The following is a 20256-nucleotide window of genomic DNA, read 5'->3' as shown; positions in this document are numbered from 1 at the left end:
AAAATCAAAAATCAAAATAGTTCTGCAGCATCAGAATAGTTTACTTATGGATGAAGAAATGATGTTTACATTTTGAAATGTTACGTTAGGCTTAATTAATGTCACTTACCTGAAATCATAAACTAAATATGTGTGAAATGTACCATTAAAATTCAAAATAATCTGAACACTTCAGCAGTCAGTTCAGTTAGTAATTGTTCACCTCCGATTACAAATAGGATGAAACAAGTGATGAACATTAGTTAGTTTAAGGAGAGAAGAATTGGAGCGAGACTGATGGACAGCTGGTATGAATTGATACTGTTCTCTTGGAATAAATTAAAGAAATATGACACAATATACTACAGTGTTCCCTTAATTAAAAGTGTCATGAAATAAAAGTTATGAAGTTGTGTGGATAGCATCACATTTTGTGTTTGAAAGATTCTTTAGCACAAAGAATATGGTCTGCACATATTTAGTTCATTATGAAAAATTTAGGTTAGTTCTAAATTTAAACATTACTTCAGAGTTTACATCTTTATAATTTCATACTCTAATTCTTTCTTTTGTATTCTTTCTGTATAGTTCCTGCCAATATTATGCTCTGTGATCAATATACAATTTCCTACCATTTCCTTTGTTTCATGGAGATGAAGTGGGTGAGGGGATCAATTATTTTCTCCTAAATTTGTACTGTACTATATACCTTGTACTATGACAAACTAATTCTCTGGTGCCTAGCAGTTCGCTATGAAGTGTTTAATGATTTTCATATTCATGACTGATGAGGCTAAAAATCTACTTACTGTTGATATTCACCCATTGAGATTAAAGCATTTCTGGAACCTGATTTAATTGTTGATAACAAAACATTTAAATATTATTTAGGCATCAACAAACAGTATAATTTAAAATCTCACTTTTCTGGTATCTGAATATCCAAATGAAAAACTCCTCCTTCATAAGGAGTGCCTTCAGTACCGCTGAGTGCTATGAAAAGAAACATGAACATAAATTGCTGTTTAGCATTATTATATTAAAAAAATATAAATATATATCCAGAGAAAATATTACTAGTGGGCTATCTATCTATCTACAGAAAATTTGATCAGTTCTATTTAATATCTTGAAGTCAAATTGTACACAGTACCAAAACTCTAGGGTACAAAAATACAATGAATTATTTTAATTTACTTTTTAAAAGTTCTTCTCTTTACTTTTTCTCCTAAAAAGGGAGCATTATTCTTCAGGAATAATGGATATCCTTAAGGAAGACTATTCTTCAAAACAGCAAAAGGTTGCACTAATGCAGTCTTTCTCACCTTGGCCAACTTCTTCATAAAGACCTTTGAAGAAAAATCCTTAAATTCTGCCCTACATAAACCGAATGTCTGGCTACTCTAAGTAGATGATGTGTTCTCCATTTAACCACATGGCCCTGATACACTTCACAATTTCTTAATACATCTAAACAATCAACATCCCAGGATCCAGTTTACCTTAGAGAAGGAAAACAACAATAGTCTCCCTTTCCTAGACACTGATTACACACCAGCCTGATGGATCCCTGACATTTTCCTTTTACAGAAAACCTACACATACAGGTAGATACATACACCAGCAGTCACCCCCCCCCCACACACACAACAATATGATATTATAAAAACCATATATAACAGGGCAAAATTAACCAGTTCTGATAACAGTGCCCTAACTACTGAACTTGACTATATCCTCAACACTTTCTTAGCCAATGGCTACAATTCTCTAAAAATATTAAAACCCTGTAGCCACAATCCCCTCCCCATTCAGAGTAGATTACTCAAGATTATCACTATTCCATATATCCAGGGCACATCGAAAAAATTGATAAAAATCCTAAGAAAATACAACCTTACAAACCACATAAGAAATTGGCGTCTCTTATCTCTCCCTTGCAGTTGAAACTGTCCTACTACAGCAAAACAGGCAGGACAGACAATATCAGAATTTTAAAACACAAGTACTACCCCCGGTTTTACTATTACAGCCACTCAGGACTTGCTGACCATGCTCTGGACACCCTCCACGGGATTTGCTGGAAGAAGGCCACTATTACACTGCAGCAAATACAAAGATGAAAGGCTATTCTTCGAATCTGCTTCAGCCCTGAAAAACTTTCCAAAGCTCAACAAATTTGGGTGCATGAGATTGCCAAGACTACCCAATTCAGCCAACTAGAGTGTCGTTAAGGACCTAGGCCCAATTTATTCGGCCTTTATTCGGCCTCTTTTGCTCAGTGCCTATATACACATAATGTTTCTTGGGATCGCTGAAGATGGCAATGTAACACTACCAAAATATAGGAAACCATTAATTAAAGTTTTTTATAATTAATATTTTAGTACAGCAATCCTTCAATTAGTGCGCCTAATACATTCTTTAAAACAGGTGCATTAATCAAATATAATAACCTATGGGAAAAAGTATAATTCGTTCCTGAAATTTCTTTTCTGAACCTTAATTTTTTTAATAAAAGAATTAAGGTATGTCTCAGGGCCTAGTTAAAGGAAAACCATGAAGCTGAAGGACAATAAAACATATTCAGAATATAAATTTTATTATTCTACTTATTAACAAAGAATTGAGCTAACGTAGTTTGACGGGCATTTTGTTTCTTTTTTTTTGCAATAGGGCCATACCATACAACCGATGGTATGGCCCTATTGCCTCTTCTACTCTTCTGCAAATTTTACTGCTTCTCTCTTCATCAGGGTCAGCCTCTAAGCATTGCTGCTTAAAAACTTCGATTGTACAAAAAATATTTTCAAATTGTTTCTGTGAAATTTCTTCTGGCTGACTATCAGTGGTTAAATTTTCTTCATATTCTTTGGGATCTTCCCACTGTGCATCTAAATTTAGCAGGTCGGAATCACTCAATTCTTCAGAATGAGATTTAATTAACTCTTGGATGATATCATTGAAGGGCAGAAAGAAATGAAGGACGTACGAATTGGTCGCCAACACGCGAAATGACGTGCTTTATAGATAAAACTTCTCAACTGTTATACAAGCAAAATAGTTACCACTTTAAAAACTACAATGATCATACAAGAGAAGTTAATTTTCTGACGTGTAATAATAAACTCATCCCAGAAGACAGATTGATTACTCTATTATCGGAATGGATTCTCCTTTTGTGACATGTGTAGAAGTGTCGAAGTGTCTCGAATCTGTGGGAGTACTATAGCAGACAACATAAATTTTGGCGCAGTAAAAATTTGGAACCTAGTATACATAGTGTACATGGAAGTAGTGTAATATGCCATTAAAAATAACTTTGTAAAATGTATTCAATCGGTAACTAACTTATTTCATTCTGATGACACACTAATCGGGGGATTACTGTATATGTTGTTATTTCCAGAAAAACAATAGTTCTAAGTAACCAATGTATAAGCCTATCTACCAGAATTACTGTATGAAGCCACTCCTCCCCCACCCCTGTTTCTGTAATATAGAGTCTGTTGTGGATGGAATGTTTCCCATATTATATAGGAACATTTTCATTTCAATCTCTGGAAAGAACAGATGTAGTGAGTAAAAAAATTCATCTTTTCCTGAATAAAAATTAACCTTTATGCATTGTAAGAAGTGGACTGCATCCTTTGTCTCTAACAAAATACTAGAACATACAAGATAGCTATTAATTGCAAGACAGAAGAGCCACTGATAAGCTTATTAATGAATGTAGTATCAGTGAATTGTATAATTCTGATGTCAATCGGGAAATTATTTATGTTTATATTACAATGTAAGACGTGTATAATGCTCATCAGTGAATAAAAGAAAATTCTTAGAAAGCCAAGCAAAATATAAATGAAACATAAAATAAATACACATAACAAGTACAACAAATTGTACACGATGATCTGCTGCCCCATCAAGCCACATGTATCCCTGTCTCGTTTAGATGAATCACCTGATCAACATTATCAGTTCATTGGATAATCTCCTCCCTAGTTATTTATTGAGCTACCAAATGTATATAGCCACTGTTTATTATCGGTTGTTTTTCATATTTTGCAAACAAATCTTTTTCCCTCTCCTCATCGGTTTCTTTTTTTTCTTTCTTTATGCCCATCATAAATGCAAACATGTCTAGAGTTTATAGGATCACATATCATTTGCTCCACTCAGTAACTTATAGGACATACACATATAATATAACAAACGTAAATTATTAATAATTCATTTACCAGTAATGAAAGTATTTCTATTCACATCTGTTCTTTCCCTTCCTTATATTTGTCATTAGAGAATGATGTAGTTACAGGAATAGATGTATTTTCAGAGAAGATAGAGGAAATAGGGAAGGAGGAGGAGTATTGTTAATGATAGATGAAGAACTTCAACAAAAATAGAACTTAAGGCAGATTGTAGATCTCATGGAAATGGTTCATTTGAGGCTGTCTAGTGTGAGACAGAGGCCAACAAGACAAAACATATTGTTGGTTGCTGTTATAGACCTGGGGGGTAAAGAAGAAGATATGGATGACATGCATCAGCAGATTAGCACAATAAGTGCAGACCAAGTAATTATCATGGGAGACTTCAATTATAGGGATATACAAGGAGTTTCCAAAAAGGTAACTTTTTTTGTTTCCTCAAGGATGTTCAATAATAGGAAGCTGAAATTACATACCAAGAAATAAGTGAACAAGCACTACTTCTCCACAAACTCTTCAAATTTACTGATGCACTTGTCCTAACAATAGATCAGTTTACCAATACCAGTACTGAAGAAGTCTGTGCCTATACCTAGTAAATAACATCATACTGCCTGATGAACTTCCTCATCTGTAGTAAAATGCCTTGCAGAAAGGTGTTTCTTGAAGGGAAGGGGGGCAAACAAATTAGAAGTCTGGGCTGTAGGGGGAATGTGGCAGAGTTGTTTACCATTACAGCACAACCACTCACAAGTGATGTGTGCTGTGTGCAATGCGTGTGTGTGGAGTAGTGTTGTTGTGCAGCAAAATCACAGCCCAGGTGTCCTGGTCGTTTGCATCAAATGTTGGCTATCAGTCTGTGCAATGTCGCAGAGTAAAGCTCTGTACTGATTGTTCCTCCCTTCGGCAAGAAGTCCACCAACAGAATGCCTTGGTGATCCAGTTCTGAATTTTATGCGCACAAAAGATTGTGGATGTTTCCAGGTCATGGAATCTTGTTTGCTCTCCAGTAGAGTGACGAATCCATGTTTGTCTCCTGTGACTAGGCAAGTGAGAAAATCCTCACCTTTGTTACTGTATTGCAACAGATTCTCCAAACACATCCCCATGTGTGTTGCCTTGTGCTCTTCTGACAACTGTTAGGACATACCCAGTGGGAACACACACCTTTCAAAAGCCAAGGACATTTTGAACAATTTCGTACACAGTGAACAAACTCAAGTTCATCACTTGTGCAATTTCACACAGTTTCACTTGCCGGTCTTCAAAACAAATGCCCTTAATGCATGAAATGTCTTCTGTCTTGCTTGATGAAGGCCTGCTTGCCCAATGTCAGTCAATCTTCAATGTCACCATAGTCAGCTTGAAATTCATTTGCAAACAAAAGGGCTTCACCCTGCAAAAAAACAAATAACTTCACAGACATCTGTTTTGGACCACACTCGCATGGTAGTCACCATTTTGAAACTGAAATTAGCTGTGAGGCGACAGTAGTGTCACGCTGCAATGGCAGTCTTTTTGAATGTTATTAATGGATCTCTCTGTCCACCGTATTTTATCTCATTCCTTTTCACCATTATTAAGGGGAAAAAAAGTGTTACCTTACTTTTCGGAAACCCCTTGTAAATGGGAAAGAGGAAAGGGTACATAGCAAAACAGAAAAAGAGTTTATACAGTTACTAAAGGATAATTACCTGAAACAGCATGTGATGGAGTGGACCAGCAGTATGACAGTGCTAGATCTTGTAAGAGCATCAGAAGCTATATCTATAACTACAGTAGCAACTCTATCTCCAACTGGGGGAAGTGATCATGCAGTCTTGTCCTGGGAGGTTGCTCAAAATGTGGAATTTTCAGTGAAGAAAGGGTTTATGTGGAACTACAAAGCTGGCAACTATGAAAACTTAGGAGATAACTTGGAGCAGTGCCATGGCATAAGAAACTACATGGAATAAATGTCATTAGTGCATGGGAAGTGGTCAGAGATTGTTTGAGCAAGGCAGTATCAGACTGAATACCCAGATTCAGGAGGATAAGCTGAGTAGGGAGTAAGTGAATGAGTAGCAATATAAAACAAGAGCTGCAACAAAAAGAAAGCGTTGCAGAAGGAATATGAACAAAAAGGTGATCAGCATGTTCATGATTAACAAGTATGGTAAGGAAGGCTAAATCAGATTTTGAGAGAAAATTAGTTAACCAAGCCAAGGTAAATCTGAAAGAGTTTTTCACTACGTAGCAAGTAAGAGAAAGAATGATTTACTCAGTGCTGATGGTAAGAATGTGACAGATGCAGAAAGAAATAGTTTCTTAGTGATCACTTTGCAAGGGTATATCATCTAAGTGGTGATTTTGCAGTTATTGACATGACAAAGACTGATGTGAGAATTGAGATAGATAAACTGGAAGTACTTAACTGAAAAATATCAATGTGAATACCATAGTGGGCCTGCATGGTATGTCAACTTGTGTGTTACGAGAATGTGCAAGTGAATTGGCAGTGCCTCTGACGAAGCTGTTTCAAGTCTTACATTTGGCAAAGTTCCAAGGGAGTGGAAAGAGGGTAAGATAGTTCCATTACATAAAGGTGGTTCCAAGGGAGTGGAAAGAGGGTAAGCTAGTTCCATTACAACAAGGATATTAGGAAAGAACTTGACATCGTCAGCATCCAGGAATGCTTTAGCAGAGCTAATCTCAGGTGGTATGGTCACTTAAACAGAATGGGTGAGGAAAGATTTGCCAAACATGTGTTCTCTCCTGGGTTGGCAGGAAAAAGACCCAGAGAAAGACCAAGATATAGGTGGATTGATATGGTAAAAAGTGCCGTAGAAGATAGATATATAAATATAAGATCTGACAATGTTGTAGCTTTGATAGGTAACAGATTGATTTGGCAGAAAATTGTAGGTAGGAAGTTAGTAATGATGTAAATTCATATTCTGTACACCCCTTGAGAGTAAATGTCAAGAATTTGATGATGAATTTGCTACTTCTGTCTTGGAACCACCTTTATGTAATGGAACTATCTTACCCTCTTTCCACTCCCTTGGAACCACCTTTATGTAATGGAACTATCTTACCCTCTTTCCACTCCCTTGGAACTTTGCCAAATGTAAGACTTAAAACAGCTTCGTCAGAGGCACTGCCAGTTCACTTGCACATTCTCGTAACACACAAGTTGACATACCATACAGGCCCACTATGGTATTCACATTGATATTTTTCAGTTAACACGTTCGCTGCCAACTACGAGTATACTCGTAGTGGCTAAACCTGCTTCACAAGCCAGCTACGAGTATACTCGTAGGACGCTTATCGCCGGGAACGAGATTATTGCAGTGACCTTGAAGAAGAGAAAATCCTTGGCTTGTGGGGCTAGCATCAATAGTGTGTATTCTCATAGACCGTATATGCTCTGTACAAGTCAACTACGAGTATACTCGTAGGCCATTTACCTCCGGTAGCGAGATTATCATACTGATCTTAAAGAAGTAAAACTGCTCGGCGTAGGGGAACAGACCATGCCAAAGTAGCTCGGCAGCGAACGTGTTAAGTACTTCCAGTTTATCTATCTCAATTCTCAGATGCCATTGATGCCATCTGTTCATGCCCCTGATCTTTTTCAGGACTCTCATATCTGCAGTCTCTAGTCTTTGGTCAAGTGTTTTACTTCTGACCTAGCTCTCAGATCCATCAGTTAAAATTGGTTTGAACACTGTCTTGTATACAGCTAATTTAGTATTTTGACTAATTTCTCACTTATTCCATATAAATTTATTCAGTTGACTTCCTACCATACCAGCTTTGTTAATTCTGTTACCTATTTCCATATTTAATTTACCATCTTCACTAAAAATCATGCCTAAGTAACTGAAATGTTTTACTTGTTCTATAGGTTCTCCATTCGTAATGCAGCTGATATTTTCAATGCATCTTCCTATTTTCATTATCTTTGTCTTGTTATTGCTGACCATCATACCATATCTATCACAACAGTTATTTAATTTAGTCAGGGAATCTTGCAGGCTTGTAGCGGATTTATTTAGAAGTATAACATCGTCTGCATAAAGCAAGCAGCTAACATTGACATCTCCAATTTTGATATCAGGTTTAATACCACTTTCCTTCATAATGTAATCCATATAGATAATGAATAACAGAGATGATAATGTACATCCTTGTCTGACACCAGATTTAACATTAAACCATCTTCCTGTACTTCCTTCAATTCTAACTGCTGACTTACAACTCAAATAATGATCAAGCATTGCTTGATATAATTATCCACAAAACGCTACAGCTGTATGTTTACCATACAACTGTAGCATTTTTGAATAGCTTCTCTCTTGGCACCTTGTCATATGCTTTTTCCAGATCTACAAAACTTAAATAGAGATCTTTGTTATATTCTCATGACTTTTCAGCTATTTGTTGTAAAGTGAATATTTGATCCTGACAGCCTCTATTTGGCCTGAATCCAGCTTGTTCCTCACCAAGCTTCTCTTCCACAATCCTTCTCAACCATTTCTCAAGTATACTGCCATAAATCTTACCAGGAACACTCAGTAGGGAAATACCTATGTAATTCTCACAATCAGTTTTATTTCCCTTTTTATATATGGGTACTATGAGAGCTCTACTCCAATCATCTGGAATTCTTCCTTCTGTCCAAGCCCTCTGAACCATGCAGTGTAGCCACTATAAAACTTTTACACCTCCATACTCTAGTATTTCTGGTCTGATATCATCTACTCCAGCTGCCTTTCCACATTTCAGACTTTTGATGGATTTTTCTACTTCAAGCTTGCATATGTATTCCTGATTGCATGCCTGGTCAGTGTTTTTTTTATCACTGTGCTGTCATCACTGCTAGTTTCATTTAGCAATTTTTCGAAGTAATTACTGCATACTTCAAGGATATCTTTTTCTCCCGTTTTCATATCACCTTTGTTATCTCTAATTCCTTTTAAGCACTCTTTCCTCCATTTCTGAGCTTCTTCAACAACCTCCAGAATATCTTGCCACTGTCTTGATATTTATTTTCTATGTTCTTACCAAAGTCTTCCCATGACTTTTGTTTATCTAGTTTTACATACTGTTTAGCTTTCTTCCATTTGTCTCTGTATTCTCTAAGAGAACAAGCTGAGTTATTTGCCAGGAACTTTTGATATGCTTTCTTCTTTTCCTTCACCGCCTCGTTAACTTCCTGTATCCACCATGGAGTTCTGATTTTTCTATCCTTGCAGACTACCTCACCACATGCCTCTCTGGCAGAATCAATCAATGTTTTCTTCAGAGGTTGCCACAGAATCTCCAAGGTTTGATTCCTGTTCTCAAACTCTTTCATTTTTTCTTGAATAATGTTTGTATATTTTAGTCTACAGTTCACATCTGAGAGCTGCTCAATTTTTATTTGCTTTAAAACTTTGTTACATGTTCTTCTTTTCAATATGAAATTCAATTTTATCCTGCTTAAGACTAAATGGTGATCACTTCCAATTTCAAATCCTCTGTACACTCTAGTGTCCTGCACCAAAGAGAAAATATCACTATCAACAATAATATAGTCAATGAGACTTTCTTATTCCTTGCCTCTTCTCTCCATGTCAATTTGTGCACATTTTTATGTTTGGAACATGGTGTTAATAATAACCAGTCCATGTCCTGAGCAGAAATCCAACAAGTATTTGCCATTATTATTAGCTTTGTTCTTTTCTCCAAATTTTTCCAAAATACTTTTGTATGTCTGAAAATCATTTCTTACTCTGCTATTTAGATCCCCAACAAGGACCAACTTTTCCTTTTTCATTGTGTCAGTTGCTTTTTCTAAAGCCTCAAAAAATTCCTCCACTTCTACCTTGTGAGAACCTTCTGTGGGACCATATGCACAAATAAGTCTCATTGTCCAGTTCCCCATTCTGATATTTGCCCACATCACTCTACTTGAAATTAACTGCCATTCAAGAAGATTAGCCTCATATTTAGTGTTGAATACTATGGCTACTTCTTTTCCTTGATTGTCATTGCCTGAATATAAAATTTTGTATTTATTGCTCAGAAAGAGCTCACCAGTTTTGATCTTTTTTGTTTCAGTCACCCCTATTATGTTGATCTGGTACATATCTAATTCCTCAGCTATTTCTTTGCCATTCAGGCTTCTTATGTTGATAGTACCGATCTTCAATTCTGGTGACATTGAGTTGGGGTGTGTTTTAGGATTTGTTCCAGTAGCTCACTTTTTGCTGTTTGCCCTGGTTCTCCTGGCGAAAACAATGGGCACCTTGTTTAACCAGGCGACGCCCCAGCCGGAATGAAATTCTATCATGTTGTACCATCATTTAATATTGGGTTTAAGCCAATAAGAATACAATTTGGTCGGCTAGATCCCAAATTGCCAGCCCATCCTCATTCGTTCAGTATCCAGGTAGATACCTAACAGGGTGCACCACGAGAAGGTGAGGATTGGACATTAGGTCAGATGCCCTGGTCGGTTCTCCACATTCCTGTAAAGGCAATGTGGAGGTCTCCTCTCAGTTATACAGCTTTGATCCTTAAGCACTACAGACCACAATTAGTATTTCTGGAGTGGTGGTTCAAGTATTGGAAAATTAGTTAAAAGTAAAATTCAGGAATGGGTGTATAGGAATATGATACACTATAGGGGGTAGCATGATTTTGTAAAAGGTAGGTCCTACTAAGTAATTTATTTACATTTTATAATAAGGTGACAGCTGAATTGGATAAAGGAAATTGCTACACGATACTGTTGGACTTTGCAAAGGCAACGGATAGAATACAATGTGGAAAGGTTGGAGCAAATGGGAATGGTTATGAGGTTGGTGACATGGATGGGGGTGGGGAAACTAATATACAGACATCAGAGGATGGTGTATGGTGGAGTGGAATCAAGGCAAATGAGGTGACTATAGGAATGCCCTGGGGCTCTGTAATAGGACTACTATTCTTCAATTTGTATTAATGATATAGTGAAGATCTGAGTGGGTGGTGTATTCAGTTATTTGCTGATGATGCAAAACTTGATAAAGGTGATATAGATATCTTGTAGTATGACTTAAATAAATTGGCAGTGTGAGCAAAAGACAATGGTTGTCAATTTAATGTTGTAAAATGTAAGGTATGCACTTTGGGATGAAAGAGTTACACACTTCATATCATATTTATGATACTAGATTACAAGAGATTGTGAGGCTAAGGATATGTTAGGGATCAAATATATGTATGTTTGACATATCAGCTCAAACATACTTGCAGTATGTTTGAGCTGATCAAACACACTGCAAGTGCTGGCAAAAAAAATAGCGTTGAAGAACACATTGACAAGTAAAGATAGAGAGGTTATTATCCCTCTTTATAAGCTATGATTCGGCCTCATGTGCACAGATTTGGTCACCTGCTTTTCTTAGGGATTAGGAGATGCTGGAGAGGTTTCGGAGACGAGTGACCAGGCTGATGACAGGTCTGTGGAATGCTCCCTATGAGGATAGATTGAGGGGGGGGGGGGGGGTATTGCAAAGTTTAGCTAACAGGCAGAAGAGACAGGATATGATAGAAATTTACAAGTTATCAAAGGGATTCTATAAGATTGACACAAAAGAACATTTTCAATACATGGGGAGTAGGGAAAAAGCAAGTGGTCACATTTGGAAGTTGTCTAAGAGTATGGTTAGTAAGGGTGTGTGTGGGCTAGGTTCTTTACTTGGAGAGTGGTGAATGAGTGGAATGGACTGATAGAGGTGGTTGTGAGTGCACCAACAGTGAATAAGGTGATATATATAATAGGTATTGTGTGGGTCTCTCGCAATGAGTCTTGGCTCCATGTGAACCATATAAATAATAATAATGGTTCACATATTTACATTGTTTAGTAATTCAAATAATCAAACCAAATATAGCATTATCCTTAATTAGTTTTCTAACATATCTTAAAGCACACATTCATTTCCACCCGTCTCTACAGAAGGGATAATAATGATAGAGTATCTTCCAAAGTGCCAAACTATAAACAGAGTACTAAGCTAACCTTCTACACAAATTATCAAAAAAAATCCATGAGAAAAGCCAAGGAATGATCAGGAAAGAGATGTCATTTCACTAGGACAATATATCAGCTCACACATATGCAAATGCAGTGGCCAAACTTTATAACTTGGCTTCAAATTGTTTGCCGCACACACAGCATTTGCCTGATATGCCTTCAGACTTCTTCCTATTTAAAAACACATGCAATTAACAAACTCAATGCACTGGCCTCATAGTCTGAGTTGCTTTGGCTGTAAACCCAAATCAACCTACCAGTCCTATTCCTGAATCCCAAAATTTCTTGGCTGGAAAAAAATTTTTTGTCAGATGAAGATGTTATTGCAGCAGAAGGCTTTTTTGCAGATCTTGACAAATCAGCCAAATAAAAAGAACAAACAAAGAGCCAAAAGGCTTCATGAAGCCTTTTGGCTCTTTCTTCTTCTTCTTCTGCAGCTTCTCCCACTTAAGTGGGGGTCACTGTTGATGATGAGTCTCCTCCACATCCTCCTGTCTTGGGCTGTCACCACATCCAAGTTCTTCATCCTCAAGTCCTCTTCTACCAGCTCCCTCCATCTCTTCTTTGGCTGCCCACGCTTCCTCCTTCCTTGCACATCCATCTGCATGACCCTTCTTCCCACATATTCGTCCTCCCTCCTCATCACGACCAAACCATCTCAACCTTGCCTCCTGTATCTTCACTCCTAAGTTCGTAACTTTCACTGTTCCCCTCACATAGTCATTTCTCAGACGATCCTTTTTGGTCACATCACACATCCACCTAAGCATTCTCATCTCTGCTACTTCCATCCTGCTGATGTTATTTTTTCTCAGGGCCACAGTTTCTATAGCATACGTCATAGCTGGCCTCACTACTGTCCTATAGATTTTGCCTTTCAGATTGATCGGCACCCTCTTATCGCATAACACTCCAGCCACTCCCTCCAGTTCCTCCAATCCGCTTGTATCCTGCATCCCACTTCCTTCTCAGCTCCTCCATCTTCTTCCACTGTTGAACCTAAGTATCTAAAGTCCCTCACCTTACTGATGACATTTCCTTCCAGCTCCAGACCTGTCTCCTGGCTGCCACCCACTGTGCAACACATATACTCTGTCTTACTTCTGCTCAGTCTCATACCTCTCTCTTCCATTACTTTTCTCCATCTTTCCAGTTTAGTTCCCGCTTCTCTTGAATCTGCACACAGCAAGATGTCATCTGCATACAACATTGTCCAAGGCGCATCTTCTCTCACCTCCTCCGTCACCACCTCCATCACAATGTTAAACAGAAACGGACTTAATGCTGACCCTTGATGCAAGCGAACTGTTACTTGAAAACTTTCTGTCTGTCCCAGACAGGTCCGAACTTCTACACAAATTATCAAAAAAATCCACGAGAAAAGCCAAGGAATGATCAGGAAAGAGATGTCATTTCACTAGGACAATATATCAGCTCACACATCTGCAAATGCAGTGGCCAAACTTTATAACTTGTCTTCACATTTCTGTACATCTTCTGCACCAACCTGACATATTTCTCCAGAACCTTCTTCTACCTCAGACACCTCCAGACTTCTTGCCTTTGCACTCTATCGTATGCCTTCCTCCAGATCAATAAATGCTAGATGTAGCTCCCACTGTTTCTCTCGAAACTTTTCCATCTGCCGTAACCCAAAGATAGCATCTGTTGTTGATCTACCAGGCATGAAGCCAAATTGTTCCTTTGCAATCTCCATCTCCTTCCTCAATCTTCCATCAAGAACCCTTTCTAGGATTTTCATTGTGCGGGACATCAACTTTATTCCTCTGTAATTTTTACAGTCTTGTGCATTCCCTTTACCCTTGTAGATGGGGACAAGAGTACTCTCCCTCCATTCCTCGGGTATATTTTCCTGTTTTCAAACTTTCACGAACAGGTCCCACAGCAGGTCAATTCCCTCTTCCCCAGTGCCTTCCATGCCTCCACTGGAATCCTGTCGTAGCCCACCGATTTTCCATTCCTCATCCTCTTCATGGCCTCCGTCACTTCCACTCTACTAATGTTCTGCACCATCCCCTCAGAAGGCTGCCCATCTTCTCTTTGAGTCCTTGCATTTTCCTCATTCAAAAGTTCTTCAAAGTATATTCTCCATCTGTTTCTTATGTCCACATCCCTCCATAATACTCTTCCTTCAGCGTCTTTGATCTGCCTCACATGTAAGATGTCCTTTGTTGCTTTATTTCTACATTAGTTGGTAAATTTTTCTCTGTCCTTCCTTTGTTTCTAATTGATCATACAGATCTTGATATGCCATGGCCTTCGCCTGTGCCACAACTCTCTTGGCTTCTTGCTTTCTCTCTCTCTGTACACCTCTCCGTCCTCTTCCACTCTTGACTCATCCCACTTCTGCTTTGCCTTCCTCTTAACTGTCACTGCCACTTGTACGTTATTATTCCACCACCAACCCTCCTTCTGCTCTCTAATCTTTCCAGATGTCTCACCAAGCACCTTAATTGCACAGTTCAGAATTACTTTTGAATTATGTTTATTTTAGTAAATACTTTTATGCACCGACTGTGAGTTCACTTACAAAAAATACACCTCTCTGATGTTTCAAGTTACTTAGTACTGAGAGTTTTTGCTTTCTTAAGGTTTCTGCCTGGTCTCTGACAAAAACCAACCAGTTTGAAACAGCTGTCAGGCTAGTGAAACCTTTTCAAAATGGACCAATAGGAGGGAAATATATGGACTCTTGGGCAGCAATCATATCTCCTATAAGGTCCGGCTAGGGCAACTTGTAAATTTCGCGAGTGTATTCCTGTAAACTCTCTAGTCAAATTTCATACAAAACTTTTATAGTTTCTATATTCGGCTTTCAAATAATGCTGGATTTAATATCCACTTAATTTTTATAAATTTGCATCGCCGAAGTGAAGTCTTTTGGTTCTTTATTTTAGTAAATTATTTTTCAAAATTTTTCAAAACCTTTTCAAAATGGACCAATAGGAGGGAAATATATGGACTCTTGGGCAGCAATCATATCTCCTATAAGGTCCGGCTAGGGCAACTTGTAAATTTCGCGAGTGTATTCCTGTAAACTCTCTAGTCAAATTTCATACAAAACTTTTATAGTTTCTATATTCGGCTTTCAAATAATGCTGGATTTAATATCCACTTAATTTTTATAAATTTGCATCGCCGAAGTGAAGTCTTTTGGTTCTTTATTTTAGTAAATTATTTACATCATCATATACTGGGAAAATCCTGCAGTTTAATTTTAGATCCATTTCAAAATTTATTGGCATGTATCAGTCTTAGCATTCATTTTTTTCTCAAATATATTCATCATTCAGAAGTTTGTGAAAGATAAATTTTATTATTCTCAAAGGCTTAAGAATAGAATTTGATATGCTAATATAAAATCTTTCATGATATGTGACTTCATAACTCATGTTTACTTTTACAGGTTTTTATTTAGAGGAATGTACTTAGAGAAATGTTAATTTTGTCTATAATAATCTTGTAATTTTAATAACTTAAATGAGCCTTTGTTAAAATAATGTGGCGAATGACATCATCAGGTAGCGATATTAATGAAATTTCCAAAGATGCACGAAGAATGATCATCATGTCCAAAGGTCATGATGATCATGTGACCACAGTGAAGAATTCTAAGAACTGCCATGGATAGAGAATTCCAAAGACGCGGAAAGAATGACGTCAGCATGTCTGAAGGTCAATATGTGACCATTTTTGAGAGACATGCGCATGCACACAAAGGAAGCCCGAGCATATATAAGGCAGGTCATTGAAGAGGAAATTTGTCATGGGGTTTTCTAAGCCTCCTCTTACCTGGGCCTGCCATTCACACAAGGTTGTTGTCGGGAATTGAAAGGGAAGGAAGTTTGTCTTGGGGTTTTCTAAGCCTTCTCTTACCTGGGTCTGCTGTCATGCACGCAAGACTCGTTGAGAATTGAAAGAGAAGCGTTGTTTGTCTTAGGTATCTCAGGACTTCTCTTACCTGGGTCCACCATTATACTAAGTTCACTGTATGAAATCTAAAGAGAAGCTTTGTGAGTTTAAAGTCTTCTGCCTGGGTCCATTACCACATGAGAAGTATTGTGCTGATCATCTCGAAAGGAAAGAGCTGTACATCGCCACCAAGTTAAGGGTCACATACAGCAAGGAATAATAGATGACTCGGACAAGGAAAAAATTTAGCTGGAAAATCAGGAACGAACTGGTAGACGGAAAGAAAGACAAGAAGAAGACTTACGTGTGAACAAAAGGTTAATGTGAAATACAGTGTGCTGAACAAGAATTATAAGTAGTTATAATACTGAACAAGAATATATGTCAAGTGTTTATGAGATAACGTATATTAATGTTGAATTACGCTTAAACAAAGTGTGGCTTATATTCAAGTTAATGTTTTGCTAGATTATGAATTAGCTTAGAACTAAGGTTAGATCAGAAAGAATTGAGACTAGCAAGAGAATTGTAATAACACTGTATACATATATGAATATGTATACATTCTGTAAATAATTCCCTTTGACTTAATTAAATGGTTTGTGAACAACACACTGGACTGATACTGTCAATGCACTATCCTAAAAAATTCGAACCTGCATAACATTATGGGATTGATTATTAAGCCACGAATAATTTAAAATAAGGATATATGTATAAGTGGAGGAACATAAATGATATCTGCCTTATCTTTAACATGTTAACTGCTACGATACTAATTTTTTTTCCCCCATCTTCACAGGCCACTGGAAATAATAACAAGTTAACCTGTGAAACAGATACGTATCACATGGCACTAGCAGAAAGTGTATGTATGAGGCACACCTGTTGCATACAGCAGTCAATGTTAAGATCTTATAATCTCACACTCAATATATAGTCTAACTGGTGCAGTCATAAAACAAATAAATTTGTTACACTATAGAGAGTGAGAAATAAGATATAGTAGAAATAGATAGATGGCAGCAGCCAATAGTTAAGGCAGTTGTCCATTCCTGAATATTAAATAAAGAAAACAAAGACAAAGCAGGGTAATATAAAATGCAGAACATATATATAATACCAACAAGTCTTGATAAATGTTGTTCCATTCAGATTAATAACTTACAGAAATTAACTATCAACTATGAGAGAAAAAAAATCTTACAAGTCTGTTGGCATTAAAATGCATTTAAGTAAAAATGGCATCAAAAAAGTAGGAAACTTAGTATTAATTTTTTAAAAAAATTCTTGTTTTTAGAGATACTTGTGCCATAGTGCTATACAATATATATATATATATATATATATATAAGGTAAACGTATTATTGATTAAATATACTGCTATATATTTCAGTCTGAAATTAACAGACCATCATCAGTGGTTTAAAAAAAGTTGTTACAAGGTAGAATGCAAACAACTGATTTATTCGAAATAGAATAAGCTGCATGATGTTAAATTGCCAACAGCACTAGCTTTAACTGAAGAAAAGGTTAATTATAACGGTGTAAAAATAAATTGCATATATAACTTACAATATCATACTCAACAGATCATCAGATAGATGTAGTACTAGTTGGTTTCTTAAGACCTTATGTCTTTATAAAATATCATTCTTGGTTCTAACAGTAATTAAAAAACTTTAATGATGTGCTATTCTAATCAAACTTTATCATATTTTTGATAAGGATAGACAGTCATTCTTATTCAAGTTAGGGCAGTGAAGCATGGCTTCAGCACTCTCTTTAAATAAGTGTTCAAATTTGTACCGACATTATGTAGAAGCCATGTTTCAGACCAACGAATGTTGCGGTCTGTATCTATTTCATGTTGAGCTAATCCAGATTTATCACATTTTTTGTGGAAAATATATGATTGATGTTCTTGTACTCTTTTTTCTATTGAGTATCCAGTTTGTCCGAAGTAGGAAAGATGGCAGTCACATGGAACTTGGCATACATCTGGAAGAGACATAGGAGAGCGTTTATCAACAGGAATAAAAGGCACTACTAAATCATATTTCTTCAGAATTCTTGAAATCAGTTTTGAAATGCTGGAGATGTATGGGATTGGAACTCGACGTATTGATTCCTTGTTGTTTGGGTTAGGTTTGTAGGAATAAAACAGATGTTGTGTAGCCTTTTCTGAGAAGAATGTTTAATTTCATATTTTGTTTGATATTTGAGAGTTCTTCCTGTAAATGATGGGGAGTTGAACAATTAGTGTTAGCTCGTCGAATTAAGCACTTTATGATTCCTATCTTTTGAGAAGGATGATGTGCAGATTGTTGAAGAATTTAACATCCAGTGAAAGTGGGTTTCTATAAACTGATGTTAAATTACCTGATGGTGAACAGATGAGAAAAATTGAAAGAGACAACAAATTATTGTTTTTAGACATTTTTCTCATCCACTCACCATCAGGTAATTTAACAACATCAGTTTATAGAAAACCCCCTTTCACTGGATGTTCTTCAACTATCTTCGCATCATCCTTTCAAAAGACAGGATTCATAAAGTGCTTAATTCGATGAGTTAAGACTAATCGTTCAAATCTCCATCATTTACAGAAAGAACTCCCAAATATCAAACAATATATGAAATTAAATAGCTTCTCAGAAAGGAGTACACAACATCTGCTTGATTTAAACAAACCTAACCCAAACAACAAGGAATCAATACGTCGAGTTCCAATCCCATACCTCTCCAGCATTTCAGAACCAATTTCAAGAATTCTGAAGAAATATGATTTATAATAATAATTATCATTACATGACACCTCCAGAGAGTCCAAAGACTCATCGAGGGAGGACACCTACTCTACAACTCTTCACCTCCACCACGCAATCCGCAAACTACAGTGAACCACCACTACACCAATGCCATCTATCACTCACCATCACCACTAGTACTTTCACAGACAATCACAAACATCCATGTCCACGGCAGAATTTGAACCCGAGGCCTTTTGGCTGGAGAGCAGATATGATAACCACTCGGCCAACCAAGCCGGCAAAATTTAGTAGCAACTTTTATTCCTATTAATAAACTCTCAATGTATCTCCCTTCTTCTAAAGATAAACACTCCTTGTATGTCTCTTCCAGGTATGTACCAAGTTCCATGTGACTGCCATCTTTCCTACTTCGGACAAACTAGATACTCAATAGATAAAAGAATATAAGAACGTCAATCATATATTTTATACAAAAAAATCTGATAAATCTGGATTAGCTCAACACAGAAAAGAGAAAAATCACAACATACTTTGGTCTGAAACACACCTTCTGCATAGATGTCGGTACAAATTTGAAGTCGTATTTAAGGAGAGTGCTGAAGCCATGCTTCACTGCCCTAACTTGAATCAGAATGACTGCCTATCCTTATCAAAAATATGGGGAAGTTTGATTAGTATAATACATCATTAAAGCTTTTATTTTAACCTTTTCTTCAGTTAAAGCATAGAGTGATTTAACATCACACAGCTCATTCTATTTTGAATAAATCAGTTGTTTGCATTCTACCTTATAAGAACTGTTTTTTAAGCCACTGACTGGTCTGTTAATTTCAGACTGAAATATATAGCAGTATATTTAATAAATAATACTTTTACCTTGTGTTTTCATGTACATATATTGTATAATTTTAAAAACGGATAGTCTGAAACAAACTGAATACTAACTTGCTTCAAGATGAGACACATCATCTCCAACCTTCCACAGCGAGATTCCTGGTTCAGGTTGCTGAACAATTCTCTCCAATTCTTTCTTGATTCTCACTAAATTCTGCATCCTCAGAACACTTATCTTTGTTAAGAATAAAATAAAGTTCTGGAATAAATATGTACATAACAGCACTGGTTGACAAAAATAAGTCATTCTGAATATGAATGTAATTTACATGCTTCAATTTTTATTAAGGAATTTATTACTATTATTATCATAAAATATCTACAGTCAAAAGACCCATCATGCAGCTTATCATACTGTGCCTTAAATGCATTATCTCTGCACTCACCATACTCTCTAGCAATTCCAATAACC

The 20256-nt window shown here is 36.8% G+C and overlaps 1 protein-coding gene across 2 annotated transcripts in view; it reads right to left on the bottom strand.

Annotated features, from left to right (window-relative positions):
• LOC150108576 (ubiquitin-conjugating enzyme E2 T-like) overlaps positions 1 to 20256 on the bottom strand; it is a 111712-nt gene that overhangs the window by 54432 nt on the left and 37024 nt on the right. For both annotated transcript variants that reach the window (XM_090416018.1, XM_090416019.1), the window contains exons 2-3: positions 19896 to 20019; positions 903 to 972 (exon numbers count right to left, since the gene is read on the bottom strand). In XM_090416018.1, the coding sequence (XP_090272144.1) occupies positions 903 to 972; positions 19896 to 20004 (179 nt within the window). In that variant the 5' untranslated portion in view covers positions 20005 to 20019. The remainder of the gene's footprint in view (positions 1 to 902; positions 973 to 19895; positions 20020 to 20256) is intronic.

The sequence above is a fragment of the Typopeltis vanoorti genome, chromosome 3 (assembly GCF_054136105.1).
Source record: "Typopeltis vanoorti isolate ZY-2024b chromosome 3, IOZ_Tvanoo_1.0, whole genome shotgun sequence".
NCBI classification, from domain to species: domain Eukaryota; kingdom Metazoa; phylum Arthropoda; class Arachnida; order Uropygi; family Thelyphonidae; genus Typopeltis; species Typopeltis vanoorti.
Note: the sequence above shows the minus strand (reverse complement) of the source record. Positions and strands in the feature narration are given on the sequence as shown.